Genomic DNA, 16,355 nt, shown 5'->3' on the forward strand with positions numbered 1-16,355 from the left:
CGCTCAAATGCTTACAGGTGTTTATCATAAAACATAAAAGAAAGGAGCACCAGAGTAAAAAGCATAATCAAGATGAAACAAGTTAAAGGTAATGCCCGGGCTTCCCTGGCAGCACAGTGGTTAAGAATCTGCCTGCCAATGCAGGGGACACGGGTTTGAGCCCTGGTCCGGGAAGATCCCACATGCTGTGGAGCAACTAAGCCCATGCGCCACAACTACTGAGCCTGCACTCTAGAGTCCATGAGCCACAACTACTGAGCCCACGTGCCACAACTACTGAAGCCCACAGGCTTAGAGCCCGTGCTCCGCAACAAGAGAAGCCACCACAAGGAGAAGCCTGCACACTGCAACAAAGAGTAGCCCCCGCTCGCCACAACTAGAGAAAGCCGCACGCAGCAACGAAGACCCAATGCAGCCAAAAATAAGTAATAAATAAATAAATTGTAAATAAATAAATAAATAAATAAAGGTAATGCCCCCTCCTCACAGTCCTCTCCCACTTATAAATTCTTCCTTCTTCAGTTTCAAGTATTTAGCTGGTCATATTTTTCTAACTTAAAACTGAGCTCAACTCTGAGTATCTTTTCCTAAGCTAGATGTAGGATAAATGAAACTATTAAAACTTTATAGTGTGATCTCCCCATAGGTGCAAACTGTTTAATTTATTCCCCTCTCACTCCCAAAGTAAGATAATATCCAGCTGGGAAATGATCATTTACATAGAAAAATACGTAGAAATTAAAACACTTTAATATAATATAAACATTTCCAGAATATAGACTGATTTTTTATCAGTACTTTTTTAGAGCTCTTTAAAACCATATATCATCTAAGTTTACTATAGACTGTTTCATCTTCCACTTTCAGAAATAGAAAATACAAAAATACACTGCAAATTAGATTTAACAAACAAACAAAAAATTAGTCTAAATCGCTTCACACGTTTTCCCTGGAGAAAACCAAGAAACATAAACAAACACACAATAACAACAATAAAATACCACCAACACTAACACAAACCCAAACAAGGGATGGATTCTGTAATGCCTGGTAATTGTCTCATTTAAAATAAATTATCTCCCACAGGTAAGTAATTCACTATCACAGCAATTTGAAGAATAGGAGCAGAGACAGCCTCATTAAGGGAAATTACTTTATACACAGGAAACATGTAATTTTTCTTTCACTTTAATAAATGAGGAAAAATAACTTGAGGAAAAGGCATATTGAATACTCTTACTTCACGTGGCTTTTGTTAGCGGTTAAAGTAACTGTCTACTTAGGACAACTCAATAACATGAATTTAACTCTTCAATTTATTTCTTCAATTCAGCCTTAAGTGAACAAAACTGAAAAGTTCAAAATCCAAGAGAAAACTCATCCTAAAGCACTGACACTTTTGTCTTTTCTTCAACAGGCTTCCTTTTCTCTTATGTTCTTATTGTGTTCTTAGGTTCTTCTTAGGTTCTTCTTTCTCAGAGACTAGATTTAGGCTTGTCTTTTCTTTCAATTCAATTTTAATTTTTACACACAAAAAACTAAGCTTTCCTGAACTGACACTGACTGTATTCACCTCTCCTTTTCTTCATTGGATGTTCCTGTCTTTGTCTAAATTCCCCTATTCTTAACCGATTTCTCATTGGGTAAACAAAGCTAAAAGTTCAAAATCCAAGAATAGACTCATCCCAAAGCATTTCCTCTTCCGTCTTTTCTTCAACAGATTTCTTTTTCTCTTTCTTGTGCTTACGCTCTTCCTTCTCAGAGGGAACACCATGGCTTTTTCCCTTTTTTCGATGCTTAAGCTTTTCTGAACTGACTTTATCTCCCTCTTTTTTCCTTTTCTGGATGCTCTTGTCCGTATCTAGATCTGTATCCCCATAACTCTTTTTCCTTTTATTCTTCGACTGCTCCTCCTCTGGCTTTTCTTCACCTTCCTCCAGGTGCCTTCTCTTCTTATGTTTCCGCATATGACTTGCTTCATCGTCAATGGTATTGTTTTCTGAGGAGAGGTGCTTGTAAACTTCAGATTCTACACTGTATGGGCCAGAATTATTTTCCTGTTGACTAAGGCTCAGGGGTACTGGTTTTTCTGGGAAATAGTCTCTGGTGGGTTGACAGTAGGTCATAGAGTCTAATCTCTGTTTGCTGTCATGAGTTGGTAAGCAATGAGGTAACTGGTTTTCCACTGCCTGTGAAATACTGTATGATATTGGGTAATTCTGGAAAGTCTCAAATGGGAGTCTCTGCTCAAACATTTTATATCTGGGTCTGGAATCAACCATTTCTCTGTATTTATGGGTTTCCACAGAGCTCCTGCTTCCCTTTCTGAAACAAGTATTTGGTTCTAGTCCTCTGGCTTTCTGCACTTTGATATAATCCTCAAGTTCATCTTGGAAAGAGTCATATGAGCTCTTTGAACGAGCTGGTAACCAGTGATGTAATTGGCTTCCCACTGGTGAAGTACTGTATGGTCGTTGGGAGGTCTGAGAAGTCTCAAATGAAAATTTTTGCTCACACATTCTTGGTCTGGGTCCAGAATCAACTTCTCTGTACCCATGGGTTTCCACAGAGCTCTTGCTTATCTTTCTGAAACAAGTCTTTGGATCTAGTCCTCTGGCTTTCTGCACTTTGATATAATCTTCCAGTTCATCTTGGAAAGTGTCATGTGTGTTCTCTGACTGATCTGGAAAGCAATGAGGTAACTGGTTTTCCACTGTTTGTGAAATATTGTATGATCCTGGGTATGTCCGGAAAGTCTCACATGGGAGTCTTTGTTCAAACATTCTATATCTGGATCCGGAATCAACTGCTTCTTTGTACCTGCAGACTTCCAAAGAAGTCTCTTCCATCTTTCTGAAATAAGACTTTGGTTCTGGTCCTCTGGTTTTCTGTACTTTGATGTAATCTGTACTTTCATCTTGGTAAGAGTCTGGTGGCTTCTTTGGATTCTTCACTAGATTGGTAACAATGGATTCTCTGCAAACAAGACAGTAGAAAGTTCTTGTTACTAGATTATTTTATTTGGAATGTTTGCTTTGCTTTCAAAAATATTAGTTTGAAAAAAAATACAACAGAGGCCCAAACAAAATTTTACCTACCTCAATATAAAAGCTAAAAATTGTGACTTTTTGTATGTCAAAGAGAAGCAGCAGGGATAGTCAGATATCTCCTAAGCACCTCACAATGTTTCACACATAAAAAAAATTTTCAGGCCTGGGATGAAGGGAAAGATGGGTACAAAGAAACAGACATATTTGACACTGCTGTAGTACTTAAAAATATAAGGCATGTTGGGATGTGTGGGAAAGGACCAATAATATTTAATGCCCTAAAGATGGTCTGATCTGAATGTCACATTGGTTTAAAATTTTTTGATTATTAGTTCTCTGTACAGATCTATAAATGTGACAGCTATTTATTCTGGAACCCTGAGATTTTAAAAAAGAGTCTAAATGAAGGTTAATTTGGTGAGTGAGACAACTTAGCTACTTAGTATTCAGACTCAATAATATAAATATTTTCCACTAAAATAATGTAACCGAAATAGTATGCTTTGATTTTAAAAACAACAAAAAAATATACAATAGTTAAGTGCCCCACTGTCCCACTACCTGACTTATCCAATCCCCAATTGTCCACTCAATCCTTTCCTCCTCAAAATAACAAAACAGATTGGAATAAATGTGTATTGAGCTCCAACTATGTGCCAGGTCAGGCACCTTGCGCATATTTTTATATTTCATTATAACCACTTTATGTCAGAGCTGTCCAAAGTTACATACTTGGCAGAAAGATAGATCTGGTATTCCAATTCAGTTCTGTCTAACAACAAGACCTTCTTTCTTAACCACTATACCTCATTGGAAGGATGATGACTGGATCACTGAATCTCTGGAATTAGCCAACCTTCCAGGGATTACAGGGATTATTTGAATTTATATGGTTAGCCTGAGAATGATCCTTTAGCATCTTTCCAAAGAAGGACAATGCTGTCTGGTCAGGAGGGGTGGCAGTTAACCAGCTCTGTCAGTTACTATCATGGCTAGAGAACTCCCTGGGGGATGGAACTAACATACAATATGTTACAAATATCACCAACCATACCCAGGATCAACTCTTAGGGAAATAAATGCCTAGAAAGTTTGTAAAGTACATGCAAAGGTACTTGACAGAAGCCCTGGTCTTTGGTATCACAGGAGCATTTTGTCAAGAAATACTTACTTAATTTGATGTTCACTTCCTTGCATATGGGACCGGAACATTTCTAAAGATGTACGGGTGATATTACAAATATGACAAACGTAGGTTTTCATACTAAATGCTGAAAAAACAGAGAGTTCAAGTTAAGAAGGTCAATAGGAATACACTTCGAATCACATAGCTGGACAGGAATTTACTAGAGATCATCTACTTGAGCCTTCCCAATTTAAAGCTAAGGCCCAGAGAGGTCAAATGACTTGGTCAAAGTCACAAAGCATTAGTAACAGAGATAGCCTCTCAGAGCCCATGTCTCTTAAGTCCCAAGTTTTTCACACTACACCGCACTGCCTCTCTAGCCTTGGCCTCTTTCCTAAGAAACTGCTATCTGCCTGTTTATTGTTGCTACATGAAAGTACAACAGACACTTCAAATTTAGCATGCCCAATCAATCTTTGCCTCTTAATCCCTCAACCAACCTCTTTTTTGTTTGCCCCTAATTCTCTTTCTACCCAACTAAAACTTGAAGCATCCCAAAATATTAAAAACAAATAAAAGCAAATTCTTACTCTCTTACCTGAAATCATTGTAGTGCATTAGTTTACGAAAAGTTATTTCTACAGACAGATTTTAGAAAGGAGAGAGGTTCAGTGAGCCCCACTCTCAGGATAAATGCTGAAAGCAAAATTCTAAAACAAAACCGCTAGTTACCACTTCATAAGAGTCAAGAACTATAGAATAGATATACTAGCTACCTCTCTTCATAGGTAGAACAGAAAGCAGGTGACAGATTAAGTTTTATTTTCTTAATCTTATCATCCTTCCACTTTCTCTTTGGTCTGAAGAAATAACTTAATAAATTTCATAAGCTAAATATAAAAACAATCCCACCCTAAGGAAGAGGCAATAAACTGACGGCTGCAGAGATTTTTAGGGTCAGGCAAGACCATCTTCTTTTAAATCAAACAGCAACTTAATCACTTAAAGGCCACTAAATTAATTATTACTAAGTGTATTGGCCTTGTCTAAGCAAAGATTATTCACAGAAACAGGAGATAATTGTCAAGGAGAAAGAAAGATTTTGACTTTGAAGAACATGAGGACTATGTTCACTATTGACATATACTCTGTGGTGGGCCCAGGAGAGCCGGTTATGTCAAAGTCTAAATAAATAATTCTTCAAAACTATCCTCTCTTCCTGTGCTCTGATTTTGTGCTTGCCAAGTCACTTCTGATTATAATTTGGTTTCCCATATTACTGATACAAAAAAGAGGATACCCTAGATGATAGATATATATTTTTAAAAACCTCGGAACTGGAAATATATATTTCTCCTCCTACCATAAATCAATACCAGAATGACAGTGTATTAAACTACAATGTTTCTCAGCCCTCTCTGGTAAGAATCACCTGGAGTGTGAGTTTAAAATATAGATCCCCAGACCCCCTCCTCTGGAGAATATGATTCACTGGGACAGGGAATGTGTATTTTAACAATACCCCAGCTAATTATTGTCAGAGGATGTGTGGAAAAAAACACTAAGGGAATACCTTTCCAGTTCCTTGGTTATTTATCTGCATCTTCCAATTTTGTTTTTGGTTTGCGGAGTCCCTGATTTGAGGCTGATCACCTCTGAAGACTCTGGACTTCCTGCAAGGCTGAGGACTAAATCCAGGACTCTGCATGCTCATAACAACCCTTTTCAGGAAATTATTACTAACCTTATTTAACAGGTGGGAAAATTAAGGCTCAGATTCACTTGGCCAATACCATGTATTTTGAGGGCACCCAAGTTATGCAAGATAAGCAGGAATCCTGGTTTCCTCTAGACTAGTGGTTCTTAATGTTAGTTACACATTGGAACCTTGTGGAGAACTCTAAAAATATTCATGTTACAGCTCCACATAAGACTAATTTAATCAGAATCTCTAGGGGTAGCACCAGGTTTTCTTACTTTTTGAAAGCACTCTAGATGATTTTTCTGTGCAGCCACTGTTGAGCACCACTGCCTAGATTATCGAGTCAATGATCTTCATTATGATTATAAACTCAGATTATATTTCAGAGGTTTTACATATTTGTTTAGTGCTTATAGAGTATATTGTATATAATGTTCTCCTCAGTTCCTCCTTGGTTTCTTCACAAATTATACCAGAAGATTATAATATAGGTAATATAGCAGTTTAGAGCAGCTGCAGGACACATATGAAAGATCCAGAGGCAGTTCTGGAACTATGGTCTGCTATTACCTTAGCCCTTGTCTTTTTCACACACTGATATTCTTTATCTTTTTCTAGGATATAGATATCTCAGAAAATAATATATAAAAATGGTGTAAACCCTTTCTGTTGAAGACATGAAGTCTATTTATTGGCCCCAAGTTCAAAATTCCTGGTCTGATCCTACTGAAACCTGCCTCTACTATGTTCCTTACACTGTCCATTCTCCTATCTGAGTCTGCTCCTTGGGCCTGTCAAGTTTTGCTCCCCTCAGCCCTGCTAGGATTCCCTGTTTCTGACTTCACCCAGAAACTCAAGCTTCTTTGCAACCTGTAACTTTCAGAATCATCCATAACCTAACATTTGTGGAGCCCACTTTTCTCCTAATCACAGCCCTATCTCATAACTCCCTGGACTAAGGTCTTTGTTTTCAAAGGATAGATTGAGGAACTGCATATCTTTATAGTCTAACATTTTGGTTCTCAATCTTGGCTCTATATCAAAACCTCTTGGGGAGTTAAAAAAGAGAAAACAAAACACTAATGTGTGGGTCCCAGGGATTCTAATTTAATTGATTTTAGGGATGGCCCGAGCATTGGGATTTCTAAAAGCTGCCTGCATGATTCTAGTATGTAGTCAAGAATGAGAACCATTGATCTAATATCTTAAATGGGGAAAATCAACTGAGAGCTACATGCAAGCAAAAATGCAACTTAATGTGGCATTTAGCTTATGAAGAAAAATAGAAAATGTCCAGTTTACATGTTTTTAAATTACGGCAGGAAAACAAAATATTTCAAGAAAACTAACATTTGTTGAGGACCTACTTCTGTGATGGGTACTGTATATACCGCTTCATCTCATCCTCTTTTAATCCTGTGAAGTAGCCTTATTTTCATTTTATACCTGAGGAATCTGAGGTGCAACTGGGCAACTGACTTCCAACATTTCTCCAAATCTATGTTTATCCCACTACACAACACTGCCTTTCAATAAACAATTATCAAATATTGAGAAAAACCATATACTCATTCCTATATAAAGCATTGAGAAGGATATGCAGAATAAAATACAATCCCTTGTCTCAAGGGGGCCAATTCAGTTAAGGGAGTATAATTAATGCAACTGTCAATGAACAGTAATACCTATGAAAAATCAGAGGAAGGGGAGAATACCAAGAGCTAGAGGAGTGAGGGAAGTTGTGATGGACTTTGGAGGAAAGGAAAGATTTGAATTGTAAGGAAGGCAATTAGGGCATTCCAGGGGATGAAAACAATATCAGGTATGGAAGAGACAGAAATGAGCATGATGTGCTGAATTCAAATAATCTGTTCAACCAACACTAAACACCTGTGTGGCACCAAGCATCATGCTAGATGCTAGAGGTACAAGATGAATAAAATAGGCAGGTTGCTCACAAATCCAAGTGAGAAACAGACACATGAACAGAGGATTTCAATCTCATTTGGTAAAAGGTAAGAAAAGTATGCTTAAGAGGTATGGGAATTCAAGGAAGCAGAGGCACTTAGTACAATATGGGGGTCTGAAGAGGGCTATTGGAAGAGATGATGCCTTCGTTAAACTTGGAAAAATGAAAAATAGTTAACAGTTAAAAGAGTTGAGAAGAGTACTGTAGGCAGAGGAAATAGCATGAAAAAAAACACAGAAGTGTTTACAGGAACTAGTTAAAATTTGGAATTGTTGCAGAATAAAATATAAGGGGACGAGATGGGAGAAGCAAAACCGCCTTTTGTGATACACAAAAGTGTATCACATCAAAGAGACTTTTATATTATGCTAAGGAGCCTAGATTTTTATTCTGTGGGCTGGGAAACCTTGAAGTGGTTTAAGTAGTAACATGGTCAGCTGTGTGTTTTAGAGAAATCTCTCCTCTAACTGCAATATGGAGGGTAATTTTAAGAGGAGCAAGCCTGGAAGTAAGGAGACCACAGTTACATGAGGCAAGAGATAAGGAGGGCATGGGCTAGAAAGGTCACAGCAGGGGTAGAGAGAAGCAGGGATATTGGTGAAATTTTTACCATTAAAACAGACAAAATTTAATGACTGAGTGAATGTGGGAGATAAGGGAGAAGGAGGAATCTAGAGAAGTCTAAAATACCTCTCAGCATAGTTTGGTGACTGAGTGGGTGGTGATCCTAACTGAAATTGGAACTTCATAAGGAAGTACTATTTTAGGAGGTGGGAGAATAAGCATTGGTGAGTTTGAATTTGGACACACAGAGTCTGATATATCTGTGAGATTTTCATGTAAAGGTGTCCAATAGGCAGTTAGATATGGGAATTTGGAAGGCAGAAGATAGGTTAATTTTGGAGAAGTCAGGGGATGGAGGTTAGTTAAGACAATCAGAGTGGGTGAGATATCCTGAGGATAATGTATGGGTGGGCATAGCAACACCAACATAATGATAAAAACCCTGGAGAGCACCACTCTTTAAACTAGATGATAGAGGAGGAGGGGGTCCATGAAAAATCAAGAAGTAAAGGACAGAGTTGTAAGGATGAACAGGAGGGAGTGATGTCAAAGGAGGAATGTTTAGTGAATGGAGTAAAGATGGCCATTGGATTTAGAAATTTAGAAGTCACAATAACCCTGTGAGGGACAGTTTCAGTGGATCGGTACAGTGGTGGTGTGGAGGGCTGGGGGAATGAGTGTCAACAACTGGTAATGACTTGAGGAGTGAATATCAGTAAAGACAGTTAAGAGTATATTTGAAAAACAGAAACAACAACACAAAAAAAAACTTGGCAAAGAAGAGAAGGGGAAAGTGTAGTAGTTAAAGGGAAACTCAAGGTTAAGGGATTATTTGGTTAAGGCAAGATACTTGGTATCCACATTTGATGGCCACATTTTTCTTGATGAAATAAGGAATAAGCTTGCCTGAATGTTGTGAGGAGGGGGAGTGCTAAACAGAAGAGAGTCCTGCAGAGTGGTGTAGGCTTAAAAATCACTGCTGAAAGGAAAGTGAAGGAAAAGGAAAAGTATTAAGTAGGACTAAAAGGCCACAGAGATTGGATACTAAGACTCTGTAGAGGTACCCAATCTCTAGCCTTATATAATTCTCCATAGCATCACTCAGTGTTCTGAATGTAAAAGTAGAACAAGTGGACTGTGGAATTGATCCTGGGTTGAAATCTTGCTACTAGGTAGTGAGAGAATAACAATGAGGTTTAAGTAAAGCCTTTCAGAAGGTGGTTACAGCATTAAAGTGTGAGATGATGGTAGTGAAAATGCAATGGAAGGATAAAGGAAGGAGAAATAGTTCTATAAAGACCTGATAAGACTGTGGATGGATAGGAGATAGGGAAATTTAGTCAAAGATGCCCTCAAAGATTCAAGTGTGGGTGACTAATAAATAGTGGTACTACTGGCAAAGAAAGAAAACTTGGTAAATTTAAGGTGGTTTTAGGGAAGATTATTAATTCAATTTTAGATATGTTGAGTTACAGGTGAAGGTGAGACATCTAAGTGCAATAATGGGGCTAGAAATTAGTAAAATAAACAAAACAAACACAGTAAATTAAAAATACATACATACTTTATTTCCATATCATTATGGTAGCCATTCCTGTGCTAATAAGATCTGGACTGAATGAGGGACATGAAGAGAGCAGTAAGAATGATGAAGAAAAAGAGAAAGAGATTAGATATAGTAGAAACATATATAAACAATAGCAGATAGAAAAGAAGGCAGAGACAGAAAGAAGGGAGAAAATGGGTGAAGAGTGAATATAGTTAAAGTGGCACAGGTTAAGTTTTTGTCTTACCGCTTGCTCACTTATAATATGGGCTTCTGATGTAGCTGTTCTTTGCAATTCTCATTAGCTACTTTAAATTCTCCAGCATTTTTTTTTTTTTTTTTTTTTTTGCGGTACACAGGCCTCTCACTGTTGTGGCCTCTCCTGTTGTGGAACACAGGCTCCAGACGTGCAGGCTCAGCGGCCATGGCTCACGGGCCCAGCCGCTCCGCGGCATGTGGGATCTTCCCAGACCGGGTCACGAACCCGTGTCCCCTGCATCGGCAGGCGGAGTCTCAAGCCAGCTATTTTTTAATCCTCAAATGTTTACTGTTATCAAAATGAAATAGTCAAGGCAGGGTTGAAAATCTGTTCTTTGAGCTTCATCTTCAGAGGCTAGTGTAAAATGACTTCAATGACTGGATTAAATTATGCTGATGGGCTTCCCTGGTGGCACAGTGGTTGAGAGTCCGCCTGCCGATGCAGGGGACACGGGTTCATGCCCCGGTCCGGGAGGATCCCACGTGCTGCAGAGCAGCTGGGCCCATGGGCCATGGCCGCTGGGCCTGCGCATCTGGAGCCTGTGCTCCGTGACGGGAGAGGCCGCAGCAGTGAGAGGCCCGTGTACCACAAAAAAAAAAAAAAAATTATGCTGATGATCAGCACCCGCCTCCCCAGCCAGATGAAAATTTCACCAAAATCCTTCTCTCAATCTAATAACCTTGAAACTTCAGAGTGCTAAAATGACCCTCCTTTCAGAAGGGACCAAAGTGCACACATTTCTCATGGCTGACACACTTCTCAGTTCCAATTTACCTAATGCTACAAACTAGAAGCCACTTATTTCAGATCACCCTCAGCATAGCGATGGGAAAAATACCCTAACAAGTGGAAGTTTGTCATTTCTCCAAACATCTACGACTTTCAGAAGCCCTACCACTTCTATTTCTACACTTGCCTAAATCAATGTTCTTTAAAATCCTAGATAAAAATACAGATCTCTATGTAACTTTTGGGGACATGTTGAATCACATTAAGCAGAAAACTTAATAGTACAAACACAGGGTTAGCACTCAGTAAATAAAGGTTAATAGTTCACTGATTCATATATTAAACTAATCTCTATTGAGGTAGGCCTACTCTGTGCCAGTTTCTATCTCTAGTACTGGAAATATAGATGAGTTAGATGAAGTCCCTTCCCTCAAAGACGTTACATTCTAGTGGGAGATAAAGACACAGGGAGAGATAATTAGATATTCAGGTTAAGGAAGCACAGAAGATAAGCCTTGAAGGAACTGAAAAGGCTTGAAAGAAGTGAAATGAGTAGGAGTTGGTCAAGAAAAGAGGGACACGAAGATGTTCTAGGCAAAATGGCAGCATGAAGGGCACAGAGACAAGAAATGGGGTAATGGTTTCTGGAAACCATAAGCAGTTTGTAGATTCTGACCCACATAAATCATAGCAGGAAGTAGCAGGGAATAAGCCTGGAGAAGGAGATAGGGACAAGATGGTAGAGAGCTATGAAGCTTAGATTTTTATCCTTAGAAAATAGAGAAATAAGGACTTTTAAGCAGGGGAATGACATGAAAAGATGTACACTTTAGATGAAAAACTCTAGTGGTTAAATTGAGGGTAGATCTGGGGAGATAAAACTGATGGCAAGGAGAATAGTTAGAGGTTGTGGCAATATTCTAGAACAATGCTTCTCAAAATTTATTGTACAAATTTATTGTACAAATCACCTAGGGATCTTGTTAAAATGCAGATTCTGATTCAGTAGGTCTGCAGTGAGGCCTGAGATTCTTTTTTCTAACAAGCTCCCAAGTGATGTTTATAATGCTGGCCACAAACCACACTTTGAGTAGCAAAACTCTAGAAAAGATGTTGAGGGCCTGAACTAGTGTGGGAAAAGCATGGATGGAGAAAAGGTAACAGTAAGATTCAGGAGGTAAAACAGTCATGGCTTGGTGCTTCATTAGATATAGGAAGTGAAGTAGATGGTGCTGTGGGATTTACAATTAACTACAGGTTTCTACTTTGAATGACTGAGTGGATTTGAAATGGCTATGAGGTATACAGGTGAAGAGGTAGCTGCTCTTTGAATATATGAATCTAAAGCTTTGCAGAAAGGTCATAAGCATACAGATGAGAGCTGAAATCAGAGGAACAGATTAGATCATGTTATAGATTAAGGTCAAGAATGGAACCACGGGAATGCCTACATTTAGACAATGAATTTAAAAAAGAGCCCCCAAAGAAAACAGAAAAGAAATAGAAACATGGGAAAAGAACAATAGCATAAGGAGTTACTAATGACAAAGAACAGAACTTCAAGAAGGGAGTAATGAACATTTTCACATTAAGCAGAAAGGTCTAGTAAGGAAAGAATTGAAAAATAATGGTGAGGAGAGGAAAAGTGGGTGGAGAAGAGAATATGAAAAGGGAATAAAATATACTAGTAGTGAGAAGGTGCCTGTGGGAGAAAAATGAAAAAACACATGGTTAGAAGAGCAAGTAGATCACTCCAGTCAGGATCAGAATCTTTATTGCGCCTGAATTCTTGCCACTCTTTCTCAGCTCCTTTGTTCAACCTCTCTCCTTCCCACTGCTATCAATCTAAATCATATCTTCCTCTATAAAGATTTTCTGAACCATGATGTTTGGCTCCTCTGGTTACCAAAAATATGTACACAAAAATCCATGTCTGCAGCCTCTTGCAATGAAGTATTATTAACCTAAGTAGTTATACACTTGCCCCTTCAGGGAAAATAGTATATCTTCATTTGTATTCCCAAGAATAACTAGCCTAGCACCTAAGAGACACTTAAGTCATACTTAGTGACCGAATGATATAACTACATGATACTAATTTAAAATACTTCCTTATGTACCTATGATATAACATGAAACCGTGGTAATACCTATATTTTATTAGTAAGTCATCTAAACCTTTCTGGGTCTCATTTTCTAGAAAACCAACAGACAGACCTATATGGACTCAAAAGTCGTTACTTATCGAAAATTCTATGATCCCATGAGTATTATCAACCTTGTATTCAGTAAAAGCAAAATAGTATATACATAAGCCAGTAATGTTTTATAAAATATAAACTTCCTAAGAAAGAGATTTGGGATATTTTTACTATTTACCATTTGCATCTGATTTTGCTGGGAGAGCCTTCTTTCTTATCTTGTCTACAAACTTCTTCCTAGCTTCATTTCTTTTGTGTTTTTTCCCAACATAATGTTGTTGAGCCATTAATGGACTATTGAAGGAAGCAGGACAGAGCTTGCAATACTTGTTTGGATTATTCAAATCCAAAGCACTGCTGGAAGAGGAAGGCATAGTCTCGTCTTTAATCCCACCTGGAGGAGGCTTGACAACAAGGGGCTTCAGAAAAGTTGACTCTGCAGAAGTAGTAATAGGCACACCTGCTGAAATAGTCATAATGAAAAGTGATCAACATGTGTCCAGCTATTAGAGCTGCATTTATTATGAAGTATTAGGGAAAGTTAGAGTTCTTTAAAAACCTACTATCTCTGGACTTTTTCCATATAGGGCTGTTGGATAAAGGTACTCAGCCTAAAAAGAATTTCCTTCTGTGAGAATAGAAATTTGAATACAAGTCTGTCACCAAGTTTCTCCAACAAAGATACAGGAAAGAATATTCAGCATTAGGCATTTATTTCAAATGAATTTTATTCATTTGAAAAATCAATGAAGGCATAAGAGATGTCTTAGGATGGTTCCTGAAATTAGTGAGGGTAAAAGAGATGGTACCAACTTCTAAGTGGGTGTCTTTCTTGAGTAGCACAGTAAATCACCTATTCAGTCCAGATTTGTGGTGTCTGTATCAAAATAAGATTTATGCAGTTGTTTAAGGCTATAAAATTATATGTTTCCACAATTACAGTTATTTCAGAGCTCTTTCATTTAGTCTCCTCTCTGAGCCCAAATTTATGAATTTTGGGGACTAAAAGATAAGGCTTTACAAGATGCTTTCTCTTGTACGGCACACTGATTCTGTCCCTCTTGACTGACAGACAGAAAAACAAATATACAAAAATTAGAGAGACTAGAATAAATTTAAAAATAATTCTGGTTTCATTTATTAAGAAGACTATATGTTTTAATGCTGATGAGGCCTACGCTATGAGTTGGAAATTAATGTTGGTAAAATTACCATGCTAGACATGCTTTATTCCTAAAGTGTTGAAGCTAGTGAGAATGTGGTAAATTATTTATTCCAGAGAATTGATCATCTTATTTTTTGTTCTGGCACACAACATTTTCAAAATACAGGCTGGGTTTTCCAGGGTGTACTCTGCCACTTCAGGCCAGAAGTGAGATCTGTGGGTCAGTTCTCTCATGTGCTGGAGGCCCAACATCACTGGAAGGAGGAAACAGCAACGTTTTACAGTTCTCTGTATCTTTGGCATCTAACATAAAATACGTACTCAATAACTGCTGATTGATAATGTTAGTAGTACTTTTTCTTTATATTCATAGGAAGAAAGGAATGAGCAATCAGGTAGAAGAAGATTCTGTACCTTTTTTTTTTGGCTATAGTTATAGTCAGAAAATGATGCAATATAACTATATTATGGTGAAGACATTGGTCTGAACACACACTATGAGATAATGTTTTGGAAAGTACTAAAGCAAAAAAAAGAATGAGATAGATGCCAAGGGGAAGAAGTAAGAAGGAGTTAAGACTTTATAATTTGATGAGAAACTGGAGAGCTCAGGTTGCTTATTGTTCTTTCTTTATAGCAACATAGCAAATAACTTGCTTTTATTTGGATTTAATAAACTGAAAAGGAGAGGTCGCAACATTTCTTAAAATTCAGCTAGTAATTATGATCTCTATATTAAATTACAAGGATACAGAAAGAGATTAACTGGGCAGAAGAAGAACCAAGTTACTGCGGCAGAGTAAAAGTGTCTCCAATAAAAAATGGATGGCAGAGATGGGAGAAAATTATAGAGAGACCCTGTATTGAAGCTAAAGAGGTGAATGTCATCTTACCCATCTCTGGCTGAAATTCTGATGGAGATACCTGATCATGCTCCTCCATTAATTGCTTCAGTTTTTTAGCATGGACTTTCCCCACATAGTGAGACTGAGCAACAACTGGGGAGCTAAAAATCATGTTGCAGAGATCACAAAATGTGTTTCTGTATACGACTTCACTCCTATGCATCTGAAATAAGCACAATCCTGTTAGAAAGATTCAATAACTCAAAGTTTCGAATTACAACATCAACAAAGGCCACTCACCTGAAAATTCCTAACATCCATCTTCATTTTCTTACCAGGCACTTCATTTTGTTCCCCATGCATTTGAAAATAAAACCTAACATTTTGAGCATGTTTTTCACTCTGAAAAAATGATATAATATGACTTTGTTTATTCAATAACAGAGGTACCCCAAATTTACACCTCTTCAAATTTGAGGACAGTACTCGTGAATTGAAATATATTTAATGTGTACCAAGTTTACGAAAAGGCTTCACATGCTTTCAAATCTCTAAATCTCAGTTAAAATGAAAATAATGCTGTAATTTAGAGTCCAATAACTTCTAGGTTTTTGTTTTTGACAGAGACTCCTATTTTTTTTTTTTGCCTAATATCAAACTTCTTCTTCTTCCTTAGTTACACATCTTAGGCAATATACCCAGCTAAAAGACTGCATGTTCCAGCCTCCTTTTCAGCAAGATGTAGCCTTGTGACTCTATTCTGGCCAATAAGATGTAATCTGAAATGCTGGGTAGAACTTCTGGGAAGCCTCCTAAAAGGATGGAGGATGAACCCTTCTTCTAACCTTCTTCCCTCCTGCTTCTGGAATTAAGATTTAAAGGTCATCTGGGACTATGGGGGATCTTGAGGACAGAGGCTAGTTCATCAGAGTAGAAAGACAGAAAATGCCTAGATCTCTGATAATGTTATGGAGCTGTCACATCAGCCCTGTACTGCTTACCTCTCAAATTCTTTTATGTGAGGAAATTAACCATTCTAGGTTAGGCACATTAGAAAAATCTCTGAACAAATGTATAACAAAATACATGATAATGAAAATGTTGGTGTAAATAGAAGGGAAACTAACATTCCTGAACATATACTGTGAGGCAACTACTTACTCTCTCTCTACAGCATTTTAAATTGTGAAATATATACA

General features: G+C 37.8%; 1 protein-coding gene across 1 annotated transcript in view; it reads right to left on the reverse strand.

Annotated features, from left to right (window-relative positions):
* Positions 1 to 1,041: 1,041 nt before the first annotated feature.
* Positions 1,042 to 16,355, reverse strand: part of ZMAT1 (zinc finger matrin-type 1) — a gene marked incomplete at its 5' end in the record, with an annotated part of 33,447 nt that continues 18,133 nt past the window's right edge. The window contains 5 exons of the mRNA XM_082610224.1: positions 1,042 to 2,976; positions 4,222 to 4,321; positions 13,325 to 13,609; positions 15,205 to 15,379; positions 15,457 to 15,558. Coding sequence (XP_082466350.1) covers positions 1,662 to 2,976; positions 4,222 to 4,321; positions 13,325 to 13,609; positions 15,205 to 15,379; positions 15,457 to 15,558 — 1,977 coding nt within the window. The 3' untranslated portion in view covers positions 1,042 to 1,661. The remainder of the gene's footprint in view (positions 2,977 to 4,221; positions 4,322 to 13,324; positions 13,610 to 15,204; positions 15,380 to 15,456; positions 15,559 to 16,355) is intronic.

This window comes from Mesoplodon mirus (genome assembly GCF_964341445.2).
Source record: "Mesoplodon mirus genome assembly, chromosome: X".
Classification (NCBI taxonomy): domain Eukaryota; kingdom Metazoa; phylum Chordata; class Mammalia; order Artiodactyla; family Ziphiidae; genus Mesoplodon; species Mesoplodon mirus.